The sequence below is a fragment of the Poecilia formosa genome, unplaced genomic scaffold (assembly GCF_000485575.1).
Source record: "Poecilia formosa unplaced genomic scaffold, Poecilia_formosa-5.1.2 Scaffold121, whole genome shotgun sequence".
Taxonomy (NCBI): domain Eukaryota; kingdom Metazoa; phylum Chordata; class Actinopteri; order Cyprinodontiformes; family Poeciliidae; genus Poecilia; species Poecilia formosa.
Genome location: NW_006800060.1, coordinates 1,363,726 through 1,383,379, shown reverse-complemented (window position 1 = coordinate 1,383,379; position 19,654 = coordinate 1,363,726). Strand labels below are relative to the sequence as shown.

The 19,654-nt window shown below is 42.1% G+C and overlaps 1 protein-coding gene across 1 annotated transcript in view; it reads right to left on the bottom strand.

Moving 5' to 3' along the window:
• Positions 1 to 7,940: 7,940 nt before the first annotated feature.
• Positions 7,941 to 19,654, bottom strand: part of wnt4 (wingless-type MMTV integration site family, member 4) — a 31,155-nt gene continuing 19,441 nt past the window's right edge. The window contains exons 2-6 of the mRNA XM_007560889.2: positions 14,637 to 14,718; positions 12,724 to 12,877; positions 12,360 to 12,491; positions 12,042 to 12,184; positions 7,941 to 11,266 (exon numbers count right to left, since the gene is read on the bottom strand). Of these exons, the coding sequence (XP_007560951.1) occupies positions 10,796 to 11,266; positions 12,042 to 12,184; positions 12,360 to 12,491; positions 12,724 to 12,877; positions 14,637 to 14,718 (982 nt within the window). The 3' untranslated portion in view covers positions 7,941 to 10,795. The remainder of the gene's footprint in view (positions 11,267 to 12,041; positions 12,185 to 12,359; positions 12,492 to 12,723; positions 12,878 to 14,636; positions 14,719 to 19,654) is intronic.

Genomic DNA, 19,654 nt, shown 5'->3' with positions numbered 1-19,654 from the left:
AACAGAAACAGTCACCACCAGTTTGTGGATGTAATGCTAAGGCTGAGAGATAAAGATCACCCCTTTACATTTTATATAGATGTCCTTGAATGGCGGTGAATGGGGGATCCATCCCAGCCTCAGTGACCTGTTTGGCCCAGCTGGGAGGCTCCCTCATCCACCCCTGTGAGGCGTTCACGCATTCCCTGCGTTTCTGGAGTGCTGTCTGTCAGCGCCTCCTTCCACTAAAGAGCCGCTGACAGCCATTAATTATGGCACAGCGTGAACCAAGGCCATTCCTCTTTGCTGAAATATCAGCGCTCATACACAGATGCTTCTGCGTTTGGCCACAGAGCCACGCCACCTGGCCTCTGTTGGTCTTCATCGAGTTTGACGAATGAGTAAATGTTTTTTGGTTTTCTTTCTGTTCTCTGAAGTCATTTGATCACAGTTCGACTGCACACACACATACACACTATAGTGGCAGGTAGCTGAGAGTTACGGTGCTACACCCTCTTTTAAGAGACAATTTTATGATGATCTGCACAGATACTGAGTTGTGATGAAAGGCATGCTGAGGATTTTAACTTTTTATCTGAGCTGGGCAGTAAATCACCGTTCAGACAGCTCAGCTGTTTACAATGTGAGGTCTTCTGTGTGTTTTTATCTATGTAACCATGGAAATAAATCTGTATTTCTGACTAAAACTGGGAGACGCCACTTGCCTAGCTATGATGCTTCACAATGTTGTTGTTTTTTTTACCTCCACCCAGAACACAATGTGGTTTTCAAGAAGATGTTAACTCTTCTAGTGGATTGGAGGTTTAACTGGGGCCTTTGTTTTTTTTTTAACCTCACCTTTCATTAACAGTTTAGGAATAAAGTGGCATTATGTGAAGCGCCGTCCTCTCTGACCTGTCAGCGGTGCGGGCTTCCTCACCCACGCTGTCTATGGATGGTTGAGATTTCATTGTCAGGTGAACCGATTACCTACATCTCTCATGACAACGTGAACACTGTTTTCTGCCAAGCAGCTTACTGTACAACAAGTACACATATGGCATCATAAAAATCGACTTTTGCTTTGAGTACGCCAGGATGTACGGCTGAGTATGCAGGGACCTTTACCGTTACAAGACTTAAAATTTTACCTTTGAGTCTGCATTGAGTTCACCTCGAATGCATGGGGATTGATGCAGAGTGAAGTACATCTGAGTATCTGGGGAAGCCTTAACTTGAGCACACAATCCTTCAAAGCCCCCACATGCTCAGATGAACTTCACTCATGCTAAAAGCAGACCTAAATCTGCTTTTAGGTCTGCTTTTATCTGTCCACCAGACGCCTCTGTACAAAGGTCAATCTTCACATCATTCTCAGTGGGAAACGACATTCACTTTAACTGTTTTGAATACAACACCAAGCTGGGAGTAATAAGGAATTATCTTATTTTAATGTGGAGAGTTGCTGCAAACAGTTGCAAGGATGTGCAGCATTTGTGTGTTGGCTGCCCAGGTGGACAAGAAACGGGGCTAGGCACCCAACTGGCTCATCAAACTTGCTGGTGTCCATTCAGATTGTGGGAAATTAAGAAATTTGTCATGAGAAGTGCAGGCAGTCGGTACGCTCTACATGGACGTTGTGTGCAGTCTTAACATACCGTCCCTATAATGATGCATGGAGGTCCCAGCATCATCCTGTGGTGATCCTGTGGATCAGCAGGAACAGAGAAGCTGATCAAAATTGATCGGATGATGGATGGAGCTAAATTCAAAGCAATTCTGGAAGACTACCTGTTAGAGAAACTCAAAGTCTAGACATAAAACCAAATGAATCTGAGGCAAGTCGTTGAGACCAATAGCTCCAAACAGAGGGAGAGCTAAATATAAATCTTATATTTCCATCCATCTATCCATTTTCTTACATGTTTATCCTCAGTGGGTGCTGGTGCCCATCTGCAGCGGTCAACAGGCGAAAAGCAGGATTCATCCTGGACAGATTGCCAGTCCATCATGGAATCTACTCTTTAATTTTATAAAACATTTTCCTCCCATCTCACATTTATGAGCTACTTTTTGCTGGTCTGGCACATAAGACACCCTCTGTAAGATCCATGACCAAGAAAAAGCTTTCTGACGTATTCAGATCAGTAATTGGGCTCTGTGATTGGAGAACATACCTGGCAGCCAGGTGGCCATCCCACCAGGTTAAAGTCGGTCGCTGGAACATTTATTTTGATACGGAAGGTTGCTGTTGCCTCACCGATACATGTAACACACACACATGGTCTAACCTCAGCCTGGTCCAGGTGCTAAGGGAAAGTTTCTGGCAGCTCAGTTGCTGACAGATGCATGCTTGCACAGAAAGCATGCGTCTGTGGAGAGGGAAGCGCATCGTTCTCCTCCATACCAGCATGCAGAACCGCAACTACGGCAGCCAAAGCCCCCATCAGCAGCATGATCTACCATCTGGGGTTGAGTGTGTGGGTGAGAGGAGTTGTCACTTTCTCTTCACCTAAATCCTCCCTCCTTCCCTCTCCCCGATCCATTCTTATCTGATCTGTCCACGCTTGTATAAACTGTTGTCTGAAAGGCATCAAATGAGTGTTTGGAATTCAGCTGTATCAGAAATGCTCTAAAGCTGCACAGATACAGTTGTTGGGAACAGCATTTAGTGGTAATGTAATAGTTGTGGGACGCACTGCAGTTGGCAGCGTTAAAAAAAATGCTGCCGGAGCTTTTAGATCTCGTTTATTTTACTGTGGATTGTGTTGTTTTTATCACCATAACAAAAAGCTTTTAATGTTTAACAAGGTAACGGCTGAGAGGTGAACAAGCACTAAAACACTGGTGTCATGGTGGTTCTGTGCTTGGGAGTTGGGTTCATTTCACCTTTACAACCTCTGCAGGCACTTTACAAGAAGCTCTACTGGATCCAGTTGTTTCTCTATTCCAGTGGTTTCCAAACATTTTCTGGGGCCCCCGTATGGATTACAAATGGCTGTCTGGTTGAAACGACGTGTGTGACGGGGGGCATCAACTTTTTGGGGGGCAAAATGTAGGTGAAAATAGACACCAACATCGGTAGCCTACAAGGTACTTGTTAAGCTTAAGGTTCTGTATTGATATTAGCTAGTCATCTTTTAGCTAACATTACCTGCATCCAGCAGCTTTACTCAACTCAGTCGGTTAGTTTGGAGGGAAAAACTGTGAAAAGTTCTTTGCGTTTTGCTGGTTTGCTGCCGTGATTCTAACACAAACCTACGTAGCTCCGCACAGCAGCAGCAGGTCTCCTTCACAGGTGTAAACCCAGCGCGAGCGTCGTAGCGCTCATGTTGCGTTTAAAGGCGGCTCGGAAAAACAGGTTACAACATGTTAACAACGGATTAAACAGTTTTAACTGCTGATAAAAGTGACAGAGGACACAGATATGGGAAGTGTGGAAGCCTCTACTGTATCAAATTGACATAGGAATAACAGAGAGTTGGCCATTCTAAGGTAAAAACCCAGCGCACACAGTGTTCATGTTTTGTTTTTGTTTTTTCATCCAGACGGCTTCCCGCAACCCCCCTGCAATGACACGGCGCCCCCTCTAGGGAGCGCGCCCCACAGTTTGGGAACCTCTGCTCTATTCATCTGTCAGAGTAGCTTGGCCATTCCCTTCCTGTGCAGTCTGGCTCAGTTCTCATCTCCCTTCATTGCTCTGTCTGGAATTTCTCTCATTGTTTGTCCAGTAGAAATTCGACCGGGCCAATCAGGGCACAGAAGAAGTCGTGAGTGAAGACGATAACTTTCTGCGCTGTTTGGACTTGTAGTTTGCCTGCAGTTTTAACTGCGGCAGTAGAGGAAGTGGAGGAAGCTGTTCAGTCTACGTTGTCCACGCTTCCAATTATTGAGCAATTTTCATCATGTGCATCCCATTCAGCAGAGGAGAGGACAAACATGAAAGTCGTTCTTGCCAGCAATACCACAACTTTTACTAGTTCAAGTCAAGCTAATTTGTCTGTAGCAGCAGCTCACCTCGTCGGGTCTCATCCACGGCAGCGTTTATAAACTAGGCTTAGAAACCAATCCAGATCTTCTTCCTTCTGACATGCTTGTTGATTTAATCAAATTGCTGACTTTGCCTGAATATGCACCACATGATTTCTTCCACTATGTCGTAAACAGAGTTTCTCCTTACATCAGAGCAGAATTAAAAACGTTCCAAAGTCTGGATGCTAACCAGTTTTCTCGCACATGATGGTAGGGCATTTCCTCCATCCCTAATAATGAATAAACATGTACCTTTGCCATAATCCAATGTTTTATTCCATCCTATGAAGTAGATGAACATTAATCTTCTTACCTTGTAAAAGGTGTTTGCTGCAGATCTGTGAGCACACAGAGCTGCCGGGTCTTCACCGTGCTGTCATCGCCGTCTTCTGCTCTCATAAAAGGTTTACAATAAAATAACAAGTTTGGTTTGCATCCTTGTCCATTTGTTCACCTAATAGCTACTCTTACAGTGACATTAACTGAATGAAAGTGATAGTAGGCTAACTGTCTGTTCACTGACTGGTTTTCCATTCATGTGACGTCCATCAAGGCAGAGTGAGCCACTTTCTGAAGGTGACAAAAGGTCAATACTGAGACTGAGTTATGCATCGCTGGACAATGTTTACCAATGACAATGCTTCTGAAGAAAATAAACAGTACTGTATTGTATGTAATTGTATCAGAGTAAACAGGTAAACAGAAATGCTTTGTAGACTTTTCAGATTTGTATTTTTTCCCAGTTTTTTCCCTCTACTTCATATTTATGTACCACTTCCACCTTTATCACTTAAAATCCCAATAGGCTTTATTAAACATAAACATAACATAATAAACTTTGTATGTGCAAAGTAACTAAATGCACAGAAGCTTAAGTCGTAGGCCTACGAATGTGATTTATTACAAGAAAAAAAGCTTCAATGTGAGAGGATGTCTTACACAACGGAGCAAAAAACAGTGAAAACACAAGAGGTGAGAGGGAGTAGAAGGTAAGGGGTAAGGTGTGTGTGTATGTGTGTGTGTGGTGGGGGGGGCTAAGAGAGAATCGCAACTGTCATCACAAACAAGAACCATCTGTCTCATTTGTGTAACTTGTTTTCTTTTAATATGAGAAGTATGCTGGAGAGATCTGGGAGTTTGGGAGAGCGCTGGGAGGGCCAGGCTCTGAGCTAAAGCTGGCCTTCTCCTGGGTTCTCTGGGTGACTGGCATTAATATCCAGGCAACCCACACGGCTAACCCTGCAGACTCACTACACACACCAGCCCAGACACACAGACGGCCCTGGGAAGTCTGCAAACTGGAGTATCAAGCAGACACGTGAAGTGAAATCAGTTTCAAGATGAACGTCCTAGTGTCCTGATTTTAATGAGATGACATCTTTGCCCACTTACATCTTATAACTTTATTCACTGGTGAAAAAGCACAGAAAATACAATGCACGATGAAAACATGTGTTTGATAATATTTGATCGTTTAAGGTAGCTCAGCTTTAAAAAGACTGTGAGGATTGAGCCTCTGGTCACATGTACATCCCACTGGGACCCGGAACATTCTGGAGGGACTCTGTACAGTTAGACTCAGAATTATTGATATTCCTATCACATTTATTTTTTTTAGTTGAATTAAAATAAAATAATTTTAATTCAATTAAATAATTTAGTTGCTGATATTCAGGAGGCATCAATCCATTTTTAACAATGCACAAATACACCTGGAAGGACCTGAGATTCACCCGTTCATCTGTCCTGCATGTTTTTAGACCTGGAACAACAGAAATGTGAACGAGTCTCACATCATTAATGGTTTTCTAATGAAGCTCCATCAGTTTTGTAACAAAGAATATTTCAGTGGAATACATATTTCTCATGTGACGTCACACTTCCGGGAACTTTGTAACTGACAGTCATCTTGGTAGGCAGTTGCTATGACAACAATAAACAAATCACAAGATTAGAACTAGCTCGTGCTTATTCCTATCTAACTTATAAACAATTTAAGTACATTATGGCTATTACTCAATTATAATTCTTGAGTACTGTACTCACCTCTGTGCAATACTAAGATAAATATCAGTAATATTTACTGGAGTACTTAGTACTGAACAAGCAAAATTAGCTTAGCTAATGTATCTTTTATCTGCAAGCTAAGATAGACATATAGCTAGACATGTATGTTACCACATGTACTTAATCTGACAGTCATCAGAACTTTGTCATTCACATGAAGAGTTCATATGTCCTTTGGCCTTTGGAGCACCGATTCCATGCGTCCATGGATTTCAGGCGTGAAGCTCCTCCATGGTGTACAGACTCTTCGTGTCCACTAAGTGAACTGTCACAGTAGGAGATCAGAGGCAGCTTGTCCACATCGTCTGACATGTTTCCATTTTCTGTCTCATATGGGTCAATGCCGAAAGCAATGATTTTGTTGAAATATCTTTCTCTTGCACATTAGTGAACACTGCCCAGGTATTTTCTTTTTGTTGGTCTCAAAGCCATGGATCAGCTTTGCGCTGCATTTGCCTATCAAGATGGCATGGATCACTTCCAGTTCAGACTTGTGGGAACAGGGTTGCCACAAGTCTGACGTGGGAGAGAGAAGTGCATTTTTCATTTACCGCACTGAACAGTAACAGTAACAGGTAGGGGAGGGACAGTGCTGTGTTTCTTGATACGTCACACCAAAACGACACGATGGAACATTTGAGGAGTTTTGAAAAACCACAACCATTTGTTATATTACATATTGCACTTTATTAACTCACACATAGACACACAGCAGCAGAGCCTGACTGCCAGTCTCTTGTCTCAGGCGCAAACCACAATCCACATGAGAATTCCCTGACTGACTGTACGCCTGCACGTCTCTCAGAGGGAACGTACGGACACATAAGCCAGCAGACATTCCCAATCAGCGCGGCTCCCCGCCACCCACTGCACCCAGGCCATGGCAGCGGTTTAATGAAGGACAGATCCCAGCCATCCCAAAACCACAAATGGCTGGAGTTGCACTCTCTGCAGACGGGGAATCCAACTGGAACCACTGTAAGTCAAAGATATTGAAAGAGAAAGAACAAGAAGGCCAGAGTGGAGAGAGCTGGGGGGCAGTATGATATTAATAGGACAGAAAGAGGAACAAAGTTTGTGCCATGTGGTCCGCATTTCACTGTAATCCGTGATCTAGCCTGGTGTTCTGCTCTCCCCTCTTCGCCCCCCGCTCTGCCTCAGACAAGTGGTCTCTGAAACCCAAGAGGGCAGTTCGGTTCTTCCCAAACCTAGACAGCCGCAGTCCCAGTGCCGCAGAAAACACATCCATCTCCTATTGATATACTGTCTGTGCTGATACTGTATACGGCACATAAATAATGTTTATAGGTGTCACAGAGTGCAGGGAAAGACCTCGGGGTGTAATGAAGCACACACACATGCACACACACCCCCACACACACACACACACACACACACACACACACACACACACACACACACTCAAAATGCTGCACAAAGCAAACTGTGGTCACATAATAATACAGCTGAAGACACGGGAAATGGACGATTTTATTGAAATATGTGAATGTCTGTCAGCAGTGTGTATGTGTGTGTGTGTGTGTCCTTGTTTTTCATACATTGTAAGGACCATTTTCCTAACACATACTACATTGTGGGGACCCACTGCTCCTTATGGGGCCCAAAGCTAGGGTCCCATAAGAAGAAGTGCTGTTTTTGGGTTGGGGTTGGGGTTAAGCTGTAGAAATGAACACAAAATGAATGGAAGTTGATGCAAAGTCCTTGTGAAGGTAGGAAGACATACTATACGTGTGTGTGTTTGTCTTGTGGTGAAATGCAATCTCCCATGTTTCTCACGGTCTCCCACTTTTTCTCTTTAATATTTATCATTCATACACACACTTGCCTAGAAACACAAACACCATATAATCTTTGTTTTATTAAAAAAATGACAACACTGAACTTAAAAACATATTTCATTATCAGCATACATTCATAGGCAGTATGGTCTTCTTCAGTGTCTTTACAGAATGACAGTTTATCTCTATGATATAAACACGTTATAGGGAAGCTTGGCTTTATGGTGGTGGTACAGGAAGTCCTGACAGTGGCATTGATAACTTTATGTGTGTGTGTTGTGTGTGTGTGTGTGTATGTGAATGAGTGCAATACATGTACAGAAGGTAAGTGAATATCCATTTGAATGCTTGTTTCTGTGTGCCGAGGGTTCTATGTGCGCTTGGAGAGAAAGTGCTTCAGTCATTCTTGGAACATGCCCTCTGGATGACCCCTTTGGGTGTGAATGTGTGTGTGTTTGTCTTTGGAGAGTTGGCTGGTACATGCATGTTACTCATGTTTGTATGAAGCAAACTTAACAATCTGACAGATGGCAACTAACGTCAACATCACTCCGAAAGAACACAAAAGGATATTCAGGAATAATAGCAAGTCATTACAAATCTATTCTGGTAAATGTTTAGACAGAAACTTTCAGGTGTCCTGGACAGTCGTGGCTGGATGCAGGTGTTGTTCTGTGGTGTCGTTTACTGTGCATTAGGGGTGTAGCAAGACGGCCGGGTCAGAACAATGGACTACATTGCAAGAATGAGGCAAGATGTTAGCTCATTTTTAGGAAAAACTTGGAATCCCCACTCTTTTATGGCAGTTCCATCAGGCCAAGTTGTGGGTTTTATTGACTTTATTATTGAAGTCAGACTCGGAAAAGAGGGAGAGCGAAAGGAGACGGTTGTAGCTCTAATGCTTGTGCAAAAGAGGACAAGAATCAGATGTTGGTTGGAGTAGCAGCCATGCTGCACAATTTTCCCAGAGTGTTTCTGACACTACTTGGTCTTTGGTAGTGCAAGTGCTAAATCACCATTTGGTCCATCTGTCCTGCTTAATGGCCAGAGAGCACTTACTCAGGTTCACAGCCAGAGATTTTCTTACGACATTGGGCCGTGTGAACCCAACTTTGGTTTGACGCTTACGGGTCTCTACAAAGCAGATGCCAACTTTCATCTCTTTCTTATATCTAAATAGATTCTAATAAAATGCTTTTTTCAATGCTTTTTTCAAAGCTTTGGGCCAGCCTCGTTACAAGTCTTTGTTTTTAAATCTGCTAACAAAATGAGGCAACTTAAGAAGCATTTCTTTTCTTACTTCAAAATAAGAGTCTCAGACAAGTAGCTCAGTTTCCATTAACCATAAAATTGAACACAACTGGGATTATGAAAGTAAATTAAAGAAAACAAACCAATAAAAAAACCCTCATGTTTGTCAATGAAAAGTGTTTGCACCAAAATGAGGGATTTTTTTTGGTTGTATCCAAATCTGTGCATTTCACAAAACTGTAAAAGAAACACTTTTTTTGTATTGTTCGGATCATTCCAGTTTACATTCAGCAGTTCGTATTTTTAGCCAGTGCACAGCTCGCTCCACCAGAGCTCTCAAAGCATCACACAGTTCATTAAAAGTTGATTTTGGCATTCAAACAAGTTGAATCCAGAGCTATTCTATAAAATCGCCAACTACAATTTCGCAAAACACAGCTGATGTAGAAGCTCCCACGTATAAGGGGTTTGTCGCTCCGCCTGAATAAGACGTCTCCTCTGATGGCTGAATTATGAATATATTTCTTATCAGTGTGTACATCCGTCACCACCTTAATTTTGAATCACTTATTGTGTGAGCAGACTCACTCGTGTGATTTTAATTGCATTTCCCACCTTCTGGAAATAAGTGTTTTCTTACAACTATGTTTTTCATCATTAGCAGAATATTAATGTTTGTGCACATTTCTAATGGAAACGAAGCCGTAGGTACAGATGTTCTGTCCTTAAGCTCTCATCTTCATATGCAGAAACCTATCTTATAAACTGACACTAATCTTACTAGATGATACACTTTACTCAGGCCAGAAACATTATAGTGTTTTAACGTTGCAAGATTTCTTGGCATGACCTCTTGCTACACCCCTACTGTGTATGTATGTATGTTAGATTTGTTCGATACCCATCACCTGCAAGTGCTATGAAACAAACAAGAAGGAGACGAAAGTGGCTTTTTCCTCTCCATTATCATCATTATATTCATCATCCTCATTGGAGGAAGAACCCAGTGGGCGTGTCAATGTCAGGGTATTTCAGTGGCCAGTTAGGGACTGATGCACACTGAGGAACCCACAGAAGATTCACAGAAGGTTTGTGTTTCTCTGTGTTGTGCGGGTGCGTCCTCTGACAGACTCGCCGACTCCCTTTTTTCACATCCAGCTCTCCAAATGAGTCCTGGAAGCAGCAGCAACATCATCAAGCACAGCGGGCAGGCAACCCTCCTTCTGATCCCAACCCCACCTCCACCCTCAACTGTTCAGTCACAGTTCCAAATTTGTCACTTCTTGTCCCAACTTGTCTCCTTCTGTGTGTCCACCATCTGTCAATCTCCTCAGTCTCAACAAATAAGTTAGAGAATATAAAAATAAAAGGCATCAGTGACAAACCAAATGTGAGCATGAGGGAGACAGGAAGAGAATGGATGTTCTTTTTAATGGATGTTCTGACTCTGTTACTGGAAGTAACCATTACTACAGCAGGATATTTTTGCGTGATGATGGTTGACCTGAAAGAGTCATTGCCCATTGTTGTTTTAGGAGGGTGGGATGGTTTTAAAGCAGAAGAAGGGGGAGTTTCATAGAGCTCCTTGCTCCCTCTGGACCGTCACTGAGGAGCCGTATAGGATATTAGCTTTCCGTCCATCAACGTGGCCCTCTCTGCAGATTACATCACCGGCAAGTGTGAATCTCCACCATTTTGCGGCACTGTTTGCATTTCACATAACAGCACCAGTGGAACTTACAACTACACCTGTCCACCACCTCCACTTCCTGGGTCTGGAAGCCTCGGCCGCAGCACATCAGCTCACAGCCGTCGATGGCCTTGGACGTTCTGTTACACTGGCGTCCCACTGTGCCCAACATACCCGGCGTACGTGGATCATGGTCACAGAAATCCGGACTGGGCTCCAGGTAGACCAGATCTTCATCCGTGTGAGGTTTGAACTGGGAATTGCGAGGCACCAGGACTTTGGTAGATCCCACCTTGCGCTGCTCCACCTCTGTGGCGCCGTCGAATTTCTCCTTGATGATGTTGCCAACCTTGCGGAATGGTGGCATGGCTTTCCAGCAGGTCTTCACCTCACAGGAACCTGACACACCATGGCATTTGCATTCCACTCGCATGTGGGACAAGATGGCCTGGAGAGATATCACAACCACTCTCATTCTCTGAACACCGACACCCAACAAGTGTAGCATTATAATCACTAACAGACTGATCATCTTGCTAAAACGTAATGATGGAGATGACAGACGGTAGCAAGGAACGAACCAACAAACTTGGACCTGGCATTTGGGCTTTTCTCAAATTAAGAAGGACTTGACTGTCCTAAAAATGTCCCCAAACGGGGATGGACAACTCCAGTCTTCAAGTGCCTGTTTCCTAATCATGAAATTACTTGAATTGAGTGTGTTACAGCACAGAGGCATCTAATTGTTGCAGACCCTTTAGGACTGGAATCTAAAGGGTCTGCAACCCTTTAGACTCCAGTCTAAAGGGTTGACTGGAACCCTTTAATTTAGAATTTAAGGGTTCTTAAATTCTAAATTTAAGAACCCTTTAATCTCGACTGAAATTCGAGATTAAAGTCAGACTTAAATGAATGTTAACTCAACCAACCCCATTTTTCCTCAAGTGGAAGGTTGTTTTGAAACTTTGAGGATTTTTTTGTTCGCAGAAAAGTTTCTATTGACTTGTTACTTCCTGTGGACTTGGTACTAACTATAACTAAACAGGAAGTGAACTAGAAGTAAAACCACACCTTTTAATCTGATCATCTAAAACTCAATTAGCTCAACAATCCTGAGTCTCGATGGCAATTGAAATTAAATTTGAGCAAAGCAATGGAAGTTTGTTTGCAGATTTTAGCCACAAATCAATTCAGTTCTCACAGAGAACTGAGCAGTGGGCTACCTTTCTCCCAGCTTCGTTGTTGTGCAGGTTCATGAGAGCGCGGCTGGAGGACTGGCCTTTACCCCTCTCTCTCACATCCACAAAAGACTGCGAGAAGGCCACTCCGTATGCGATGTTATCACTGCAGCCTGACCATTGGAAACCTTTGAAAACGCATAAATATGTACAGGAAGTGGTTATTACTGTTATGACGTTGTTAGCTTTATAAGGTCAAAATGAGTTATTTAAAATGTCACATTATTTCATCTTTTTTTCAAGAGTAAATGGGGTTGGCCTTTCTGTTCCCTTTCCATGTGTGAAAGTGCTGCAGAGACCTACCCTCTGGACTGACTCCATGCACGTTGTGGTCACAGCCACATTTTTCCAGCTCTCCGCTGCTGCAGGCCCTTGTGACCGCAAATGCCACACTGGCTGCTGAGATGGCATACACAAAAGCTGCCTCACGGGTGCCTAACACACATAGGAAAACACAGACACATTTTATATAAATGAAAAGAGCTTCTTGCTCTGAATGGTGCAGCCTAAACAGGGAACACACTTAGGATAAGAATGAAGCCAAATGCAAAGTAGTTCCTACTTTTGACCTATAATACATGAGGATTGTGAGTGATTAGAGCATAAAAGCGCTGACTGATGCTGTTAGTGGTGTTCCTTCAGGACTTGCTGTTGTGTACAACCCTACCTTGGGTCACTACTTTGCCAAACACAGGCATGGTTTCCAGAGTGGAACAGTTCCATCGACGGTTGCGAAACTGGAACTGACACTCGTCTATGGCCAACTGTGCTCCACGGCGGACCGCATCCATCACCTCCACACTGCGCTTACAGATCTGCACCTGAAGCACAAGCACAGCGGACATGTTATGGTCAAAACATGACCTAACTGTTTGAACTGACTCCTTACCACTGTCGTTTGAGGTGTGGAAAAAAGAAAGTGGGAACAGTTTGAAGTTTAGTCACCCGTTCCCCTGCAGCCCTGAGCACATAAAGAACCATAGGTATGAAATGATCTTCAAATTTTAAGACTTTCAAGCAAGTGATAACTTTGTGAAGCAGGAAATCAAGTTGTTTTTAAAGACTGCTCTGCGCAAACTTAACTGGGACCTTATTTGTGTTGTTTTTTGTTTGTTTTTTTATATATATGTTGTTTGTCTAGCGGTGAACTTTTGTAATAGATGTATGTTTTTTATTTTGCAATATGCTCCTTTTAGATAAAAAAGCTTTTTATTATATCGTTATTATTCTCTTTTTTGGAAGAAGCTTTGTAAGATGTCCGTATTGCATTGTAATATATTGAATTTATATTGATGCAGATGAAAACTAGCCTTTATGGCTAACTCTGGCATATTATGTAAAGTGCATTGTTCCTTTTTGAAATAAATGAACAAGAACCTTACAAAACTGTTGATAACTGAGCTTGAAATGTTTCAAGCTCAGTTATCAACAAGTCATAGCAAAACAGTAACTTGCTAATGTTAGCCTAGCACTTTGACCTATAAAGTCTTAATAAAATGTCATCAGCAGGGGCGAGGTGTAACTTCTTTGAAGACTGTATCTATCTCGAGTCAGACTGTTAATGAGCTGGTTTGACTGGAGAGTTAGGTGGTACCAAAAGGCATGAAGAAGCTTAAACATAATAATATTCTGCTCATCCTGTTATAACAGGCCCTGTGATGGACTGGCCACTTGTTCACAGTATACTTTGCTTCTTATGCATTAACCACTGGAGCTAGCCCCAAACCGAACGGGTTCCTATGTTCTACTATGATTTAGGGCATATAGAAAACGGATGATGTGACCCTAAATCATCACTGACTGTTGAAACCTCACTCTGGGCTTCAAGTAACATGGATTCTATGTCTCTCCACTCTTCCTCCAAGTTCTGGAACCTTAATGTCAAAATGAAACGCATCTAAAAATAGTACTTTGGACCACTGAGCAACAGTCCAGTTCTTTTTCTACTTAACCCAGGTGAGACACTTTGGCCGTTACCTCTGGTTCAGAAGTGCTATGACTCAAGACGTGCGACATTTGTATCCTGTGTGTAGGAGCCGTGTGTGTAGTGGCTCTTAATGTTACGAAGTGGCTGCGGTTGTCCCTGTTGCACCTTTTCCTACTAAACTTTTTCCTACTGCTCAGCTTTCTATGAATATGCTTGGATGCAGCATTAGGGAGTGTCGCAACCAGTTTCCAATGTTTAACTTTTTTAAAATATTAAAATTTTCTGAGACACTATTTCACTCTATGTGTAATAAATGCATACATATTGGTTATATATAGAAAAAAAAATGCTTTTTATGTACCTGTACCTGACTTTATTTTGAATAACTTTGATGAGGTACTGGACTTGGACTTGGTATTCGCTGATACCCAGTTTTTCTTAACTCTTCTGTAGCAACAAACATCTTGATCTGGGCAACTCTATTTGACAACATTACCCTGAATTAGAACATGTTTTTTCCTAAATCTCAAAACTTACTGCTGTAACTCAGCTAAGACTTTTTTTCCCTTGCACAAGGTGAGTCCCAGTGAATTCTGCATGTAACTCTGAAACCCTTCTCTTGTGATTACTGTCAGTCCTTCCACTGAGTGTACCTGTCTTTGGATAAGGCCTCGTAACCTTTCGCACGTCTCCTCGTCCCTGATGCTCCCCACTGATGACAGCTTGGCGAGATACCTGACGAAAGAGCACAGCAAGATGAAATCTCATCAGCACTTTTTGAAGTTCTGTTTCTGTAAGACTGTCAACGGTAACCTATTAACAAATGCAGTTATTCTGGAAAGCTTAATGCAGATTAATTGAATCAACTATTTTGACCTAAAAGCCTCTCCTAGGAGGGTATGGAGAAGGAGTGACGTTGCCTTTTGTGTGTCGAGCCCATTATGCGCCAGAACAATCTGATCTCAGCAGCTGGAACTACTGGTGATATATATCAAATGGTATATTTGACATATATCACCAAATGTATATCAAATATATATTTCCCACTTTGACTGGAGGTTCCCTGGTCAAAGTGGGAGATTCCACCGAGAGTGATGGAGAATGAAACCACTAAGAATCAGACTGATAAAAAGGTGATGTCTAACCAACCGGATGCTGTGATGCTGAACAAAGCAGAAAAGAGGGCAGTAGTGATAGATGCAGAAGAAGGAACACAAGCAGCTTGAGAAATTCCAACGTCTCAAAGAGGAAACAGAGGCGTTGTGGAGAGGCAGGGCCTCAGCAGGGCCTCAGCTGGAGCAGCGGCTCCCAATCCGGGGGAGTGGAGACGGATTCCAGGAACAAACCACTGGGATCTCGGTCTAGAAGACAAGGCTAGCTTTTGTGCTGATATGGGAATGTTTTGGATGGATGTCTGCTTGAGAGGAAGTAAAGTGGCTTATCACACACAGCACCTCCAGGCCAGACAGGTCAGATATGCTGCTAACGGACACACTCACACACAATAGAAGAAGATGTGTGAGAAAATGACACTGGTCAGAATATTCTGATCCTCCCACCTTCACCTCAGGCTCATATCTGAAGTCCCAGCTGTACCTTACAGAAATAGGCCTTCTCATGACCCTCAGATTATGTAGCGTCTGTACCGCTCCTCGAACAGCAACGGCCTTTAAATGCGTGTTGAGTCTAGAAGTTATTTTACTAAAACAAAAGAATGTAATCAATCCAATTTTTCAACAAGGATTCGATTGCCATTTTTCTCAAGATAAACACCTGTGCCTTTAAAGAGCCCACTTCACAAGGGGCTGGATTGTAGTTAATGCAGCCACATGCTGCCACGCTATAGCTCTAATAATGGTCCACATTCTTCTGAAGGGAGAATGAAAGTGCTTCATTGTACGTCTGAATGTTAAAAACAGAGTTGTTTATATGAACAGAAGGAGCAGATAAACGGTTTACATTTTTTTTGTAGATAAAAATCTGAAAAGTGTGCTCTGCGTATATATTTAACCTCCATGAGTCAGTGCTATCGTAGCATACAATGGACCTTTTGCTACAGTTGCAGCTGCAACTCTTGAGGTACAGCGTCTCTACAAACTGGTCTTGAAAAAATCTGAAAGTTCTGCTTGTTTTTCTTCACTATGCCAAACTTTTCTGTATCTGTGAACATCCATTTCCAAGTCTTGCCACAGATTCTCAGCTGGATTTAGGCCTGGACTTTGACTGGACATGAATATGCTGTGGTCTAAACTGGTTTAGGGTTGTTGTCCTGGTTAGGTCCCAACCCAAAAAAAAAAAAAAACACACACACAACCTCAGGGCTCACTCTATCTGCACAAATAGAAAAGAAAAATTAAGTTTACATGTCACAGTGTTTGACAAAACGTAGGAAGGGAAACCAAATATCTTTAAAGTCTTCAAGCTTTCCTTTTGTTATATAAGTCAGTTTTTCCACGTTGTTGCTCAATAGTTTGATCCATTTATTTATCTTTGGTCTTTCTGTGTTCCTCCATTTCAGAGCAATCAAATGTTTAGCCTGCAAGAAGCAAAAACTCAAAAGCTTCTTTCTATTTGTAGGTCCTTTAAACCCATCAGGAAAAATGTGCAGCAAGCAAAGTTTACTGTCCACTGAAACATCCTGTTCAATCAAGCGAGAGATGAACATGATAACTTCCTTCCAGAAAGTTTGAAGCTCCAAACATTGCCACATACAATTTAAAAGAGAACCCTTATCTATGAGTACCCTGATGTTAACACTCACATCAGGAATATTTGAATTGAAATGAAGTTTTACAGGAGTGATATACATTCTAATTAACCATTTGTATTGCAATAGTCTAAACCTTGTGTTAATAGTTTGTGTTTGAGCCAATAAACATGAGTTATTCCATTCATCCTCAGGGATTTCTGTTTGCAGATCAGTTTTCTATGCTTGTAAATATGAGGGACTATTTTCTTTCTAAGTTAAAAGTAAAATATAACATTTGTAAATTAGGCCTCTACTCTGAGGATGGTGAATGACTATATCCTCTATGGTAATTTTGCTGTTTTTTAATAAAGGTCCTTCCAAGGACTGGGTTTGCAAATTAGCCTGTGGCTAGAAAACATGTGCACAAAACAACAGTTGTTTTATTTTTAACATGTAACATTGCTTAATGTGCTTTTGAATTTGAAGTGATTTGAAAAGCAGGAAATGGACTAAAGTGCAGGGCATTCTGGGTAAATACATCCAAAACAAATGCACAAATCTTCTGCTAGGAGGGGAAATGGCTCTTTGTCTTTTGCCAAAGACAAAAGTGAAATCCTGATTTTTCAGAGTGGAGTCAGAAACGCTCAATTCTGACCCCAATCCATTTTTGTTTACATTTTGTTAAAAAGAAAGTTGTCTGTGTCTTCTTCAGAAGTTTTTGTGTTATTTCCTTTAGTGATTCTTGGTGCAGAGCGCCCCCACAGGTGAGGAGGGACAGGTATTTCAAAGGATTTGGTTTATTTGACACAGTTCAGTGTGAAAGAGAACCACAGGAGCTGAAAATGTAACTAATGTTGCAATTTAAGCCTGCTGGTCTACCAGGTGTGAAAACACCCTCAGACTGTTCCACAGTAACTGCTGCTGACACTCTGTTTGTTTGAGGTTATGTAAAGTGAGTTCCACAAGGCATAGAAAGAACAAAGTTGTAAATCAAAATGCATGTTGTGAAAAGCAAGACAATTGACTTTTTGGACCATTATTCTTCACAGACACAGATCTGCTTAGTGTTTCTCCAACTTTGTTTTATGAGTTTGAGGTTATGAGTTTCCAAGACCACACATACCTCCGTAAATCCCTGTTTGTCCATTTAAATCAAGGCATGGCACCCAACCAGACTGAAGAGGCCTTTCTGTCTGTCAGACTGTTTGCATAACTCAAATAGAATCCAAAGTCTTTTTTCTATGTGTGTTTTATATCATGTAATGTAATCAATATTGCAAAGCGAATGACAAACATAATAATGGTTATTATTATGTTTGAAGGTAACCTAACTATTAAAACTGTTGAGTTTAGGGGAGAATTTTTACATCAAACTTTTGCATAATTTTCTCTTTTTTTAACCACTGTATTGTAATGAAGATTCCTCCTATGGGTACCAATGCCCTTCTTCTCTCACCCTCTCAATGTTTCAGATAGCCTCCCCCCCACACCTCTTCCTTTGTCTCTTTGAAGGTCTTGTTTTCTCTTCTCGTCCAGACAGAGTCCGTATTAAACACTCATCACTGTGATAACCTTGTTCTCTGCCACTCCACCACATCTCAGCCACATTGGCTCGGCTCTTCCCTCGAAGCTGACCTCACCATCTCAGAACGTTCAAACTACACCAGCTTCTTGTCTGCAGCATTTTTCAGGATTCCGTCTCATGTGAATGATGTAAAGTTTGGAGAAAATATGCGACATGACCATTCAGACTGCAGACGGCTTGAAAACAACTGGTTACATGTCCGATTTTCACATATAGACAGAAGTGGCTCAGATTGGATTTTTTGGGGGGAAGAGGGGTTTGGTATGAGACGGATAATCTGTGAAAAACATTGAGCTCTTCTGCTTTCCTCCAGTGCTAACTAAAAGCAATCAATCAGAGCTAGCAGGAGGGTCTTAGCGCTGTCAATCACCATTGGATGCTCCTCTTCTTCCTTACAGCTGAGCCTGTTGGGAATGCTAACAGGGTCAGGCATGGTGGTGGATAGACAGTTTTCCTGTAACATTAGCATGTTGAACAGCGAGTACGTAAGGTAGACTGACAGCAATAAGCCCCTCCTCCTGGCTCCTGATTGGTTGTTTTTGGTGCATTTCTGCAATAGCAGCTCAGGAGAGGAGGTGGAGGAGATTGATCTTTTCACAGATTATCTGTTTCATATTATACAGTCATGACAAGGTGACAGTTTTAACAAATATGTAAAAAGCCATATATTTTTTAAGAATTACATACTGCAGCTTAAAGGTTCTAGTCGTGCGGTGGAGCCATTAGGATGAGAATAAAGAAAGAGGAGAGTGAGGAAAACGTGTCCAAATGAAAGACGGTTTGTCCAAATGAACTTTCATTTGGACAAACCGTCTTTCGTCAAGTGGAAAAAAAAACATTTAGTTGGACGGTTTTGTTTGCTAAAGTCAATCAACTTCATGCTGCAGCTGCCTGATGAATGTGGTGACTAATTCATCTGACAAACAAACTTTTATCAAATGCCTGAGTGCAGCTGAATAAGTCTGACTTCTAGAAACTGGAACTGGGAAGTTAAAGGTCCGACCTCCAATTCCTATCATCAGAGGTACACAGACACTGAACCTCAGCAGCTTCAGGACATCACATCAGTACAAATGCTTTTTTTCTGCAACCGCATTATGAAACATATTAGTGCCACAAGTCATCAACTACGAAAAATTTCAATCACTAAAACTCATTAATGAACGCTTCTGTAAATTCAATTGGAGGAATTGTAAACCGTTGTTGCCGGGGCGGAGTGGGGGGGCGACCTGTGTTTCTCTTTCTATCCATATTGGATCTGGTCCAAACCCAGACTGCTGCAGCTGCTCTGATTTTCTCCAGCGCGGTTTCATGACATTCATCAAAGCCATGTGTGATGCTTGATGCCTTTTTGTTCTGCTGCCTTGGATAGGGAGACACTGTTGAGGTACAGATGC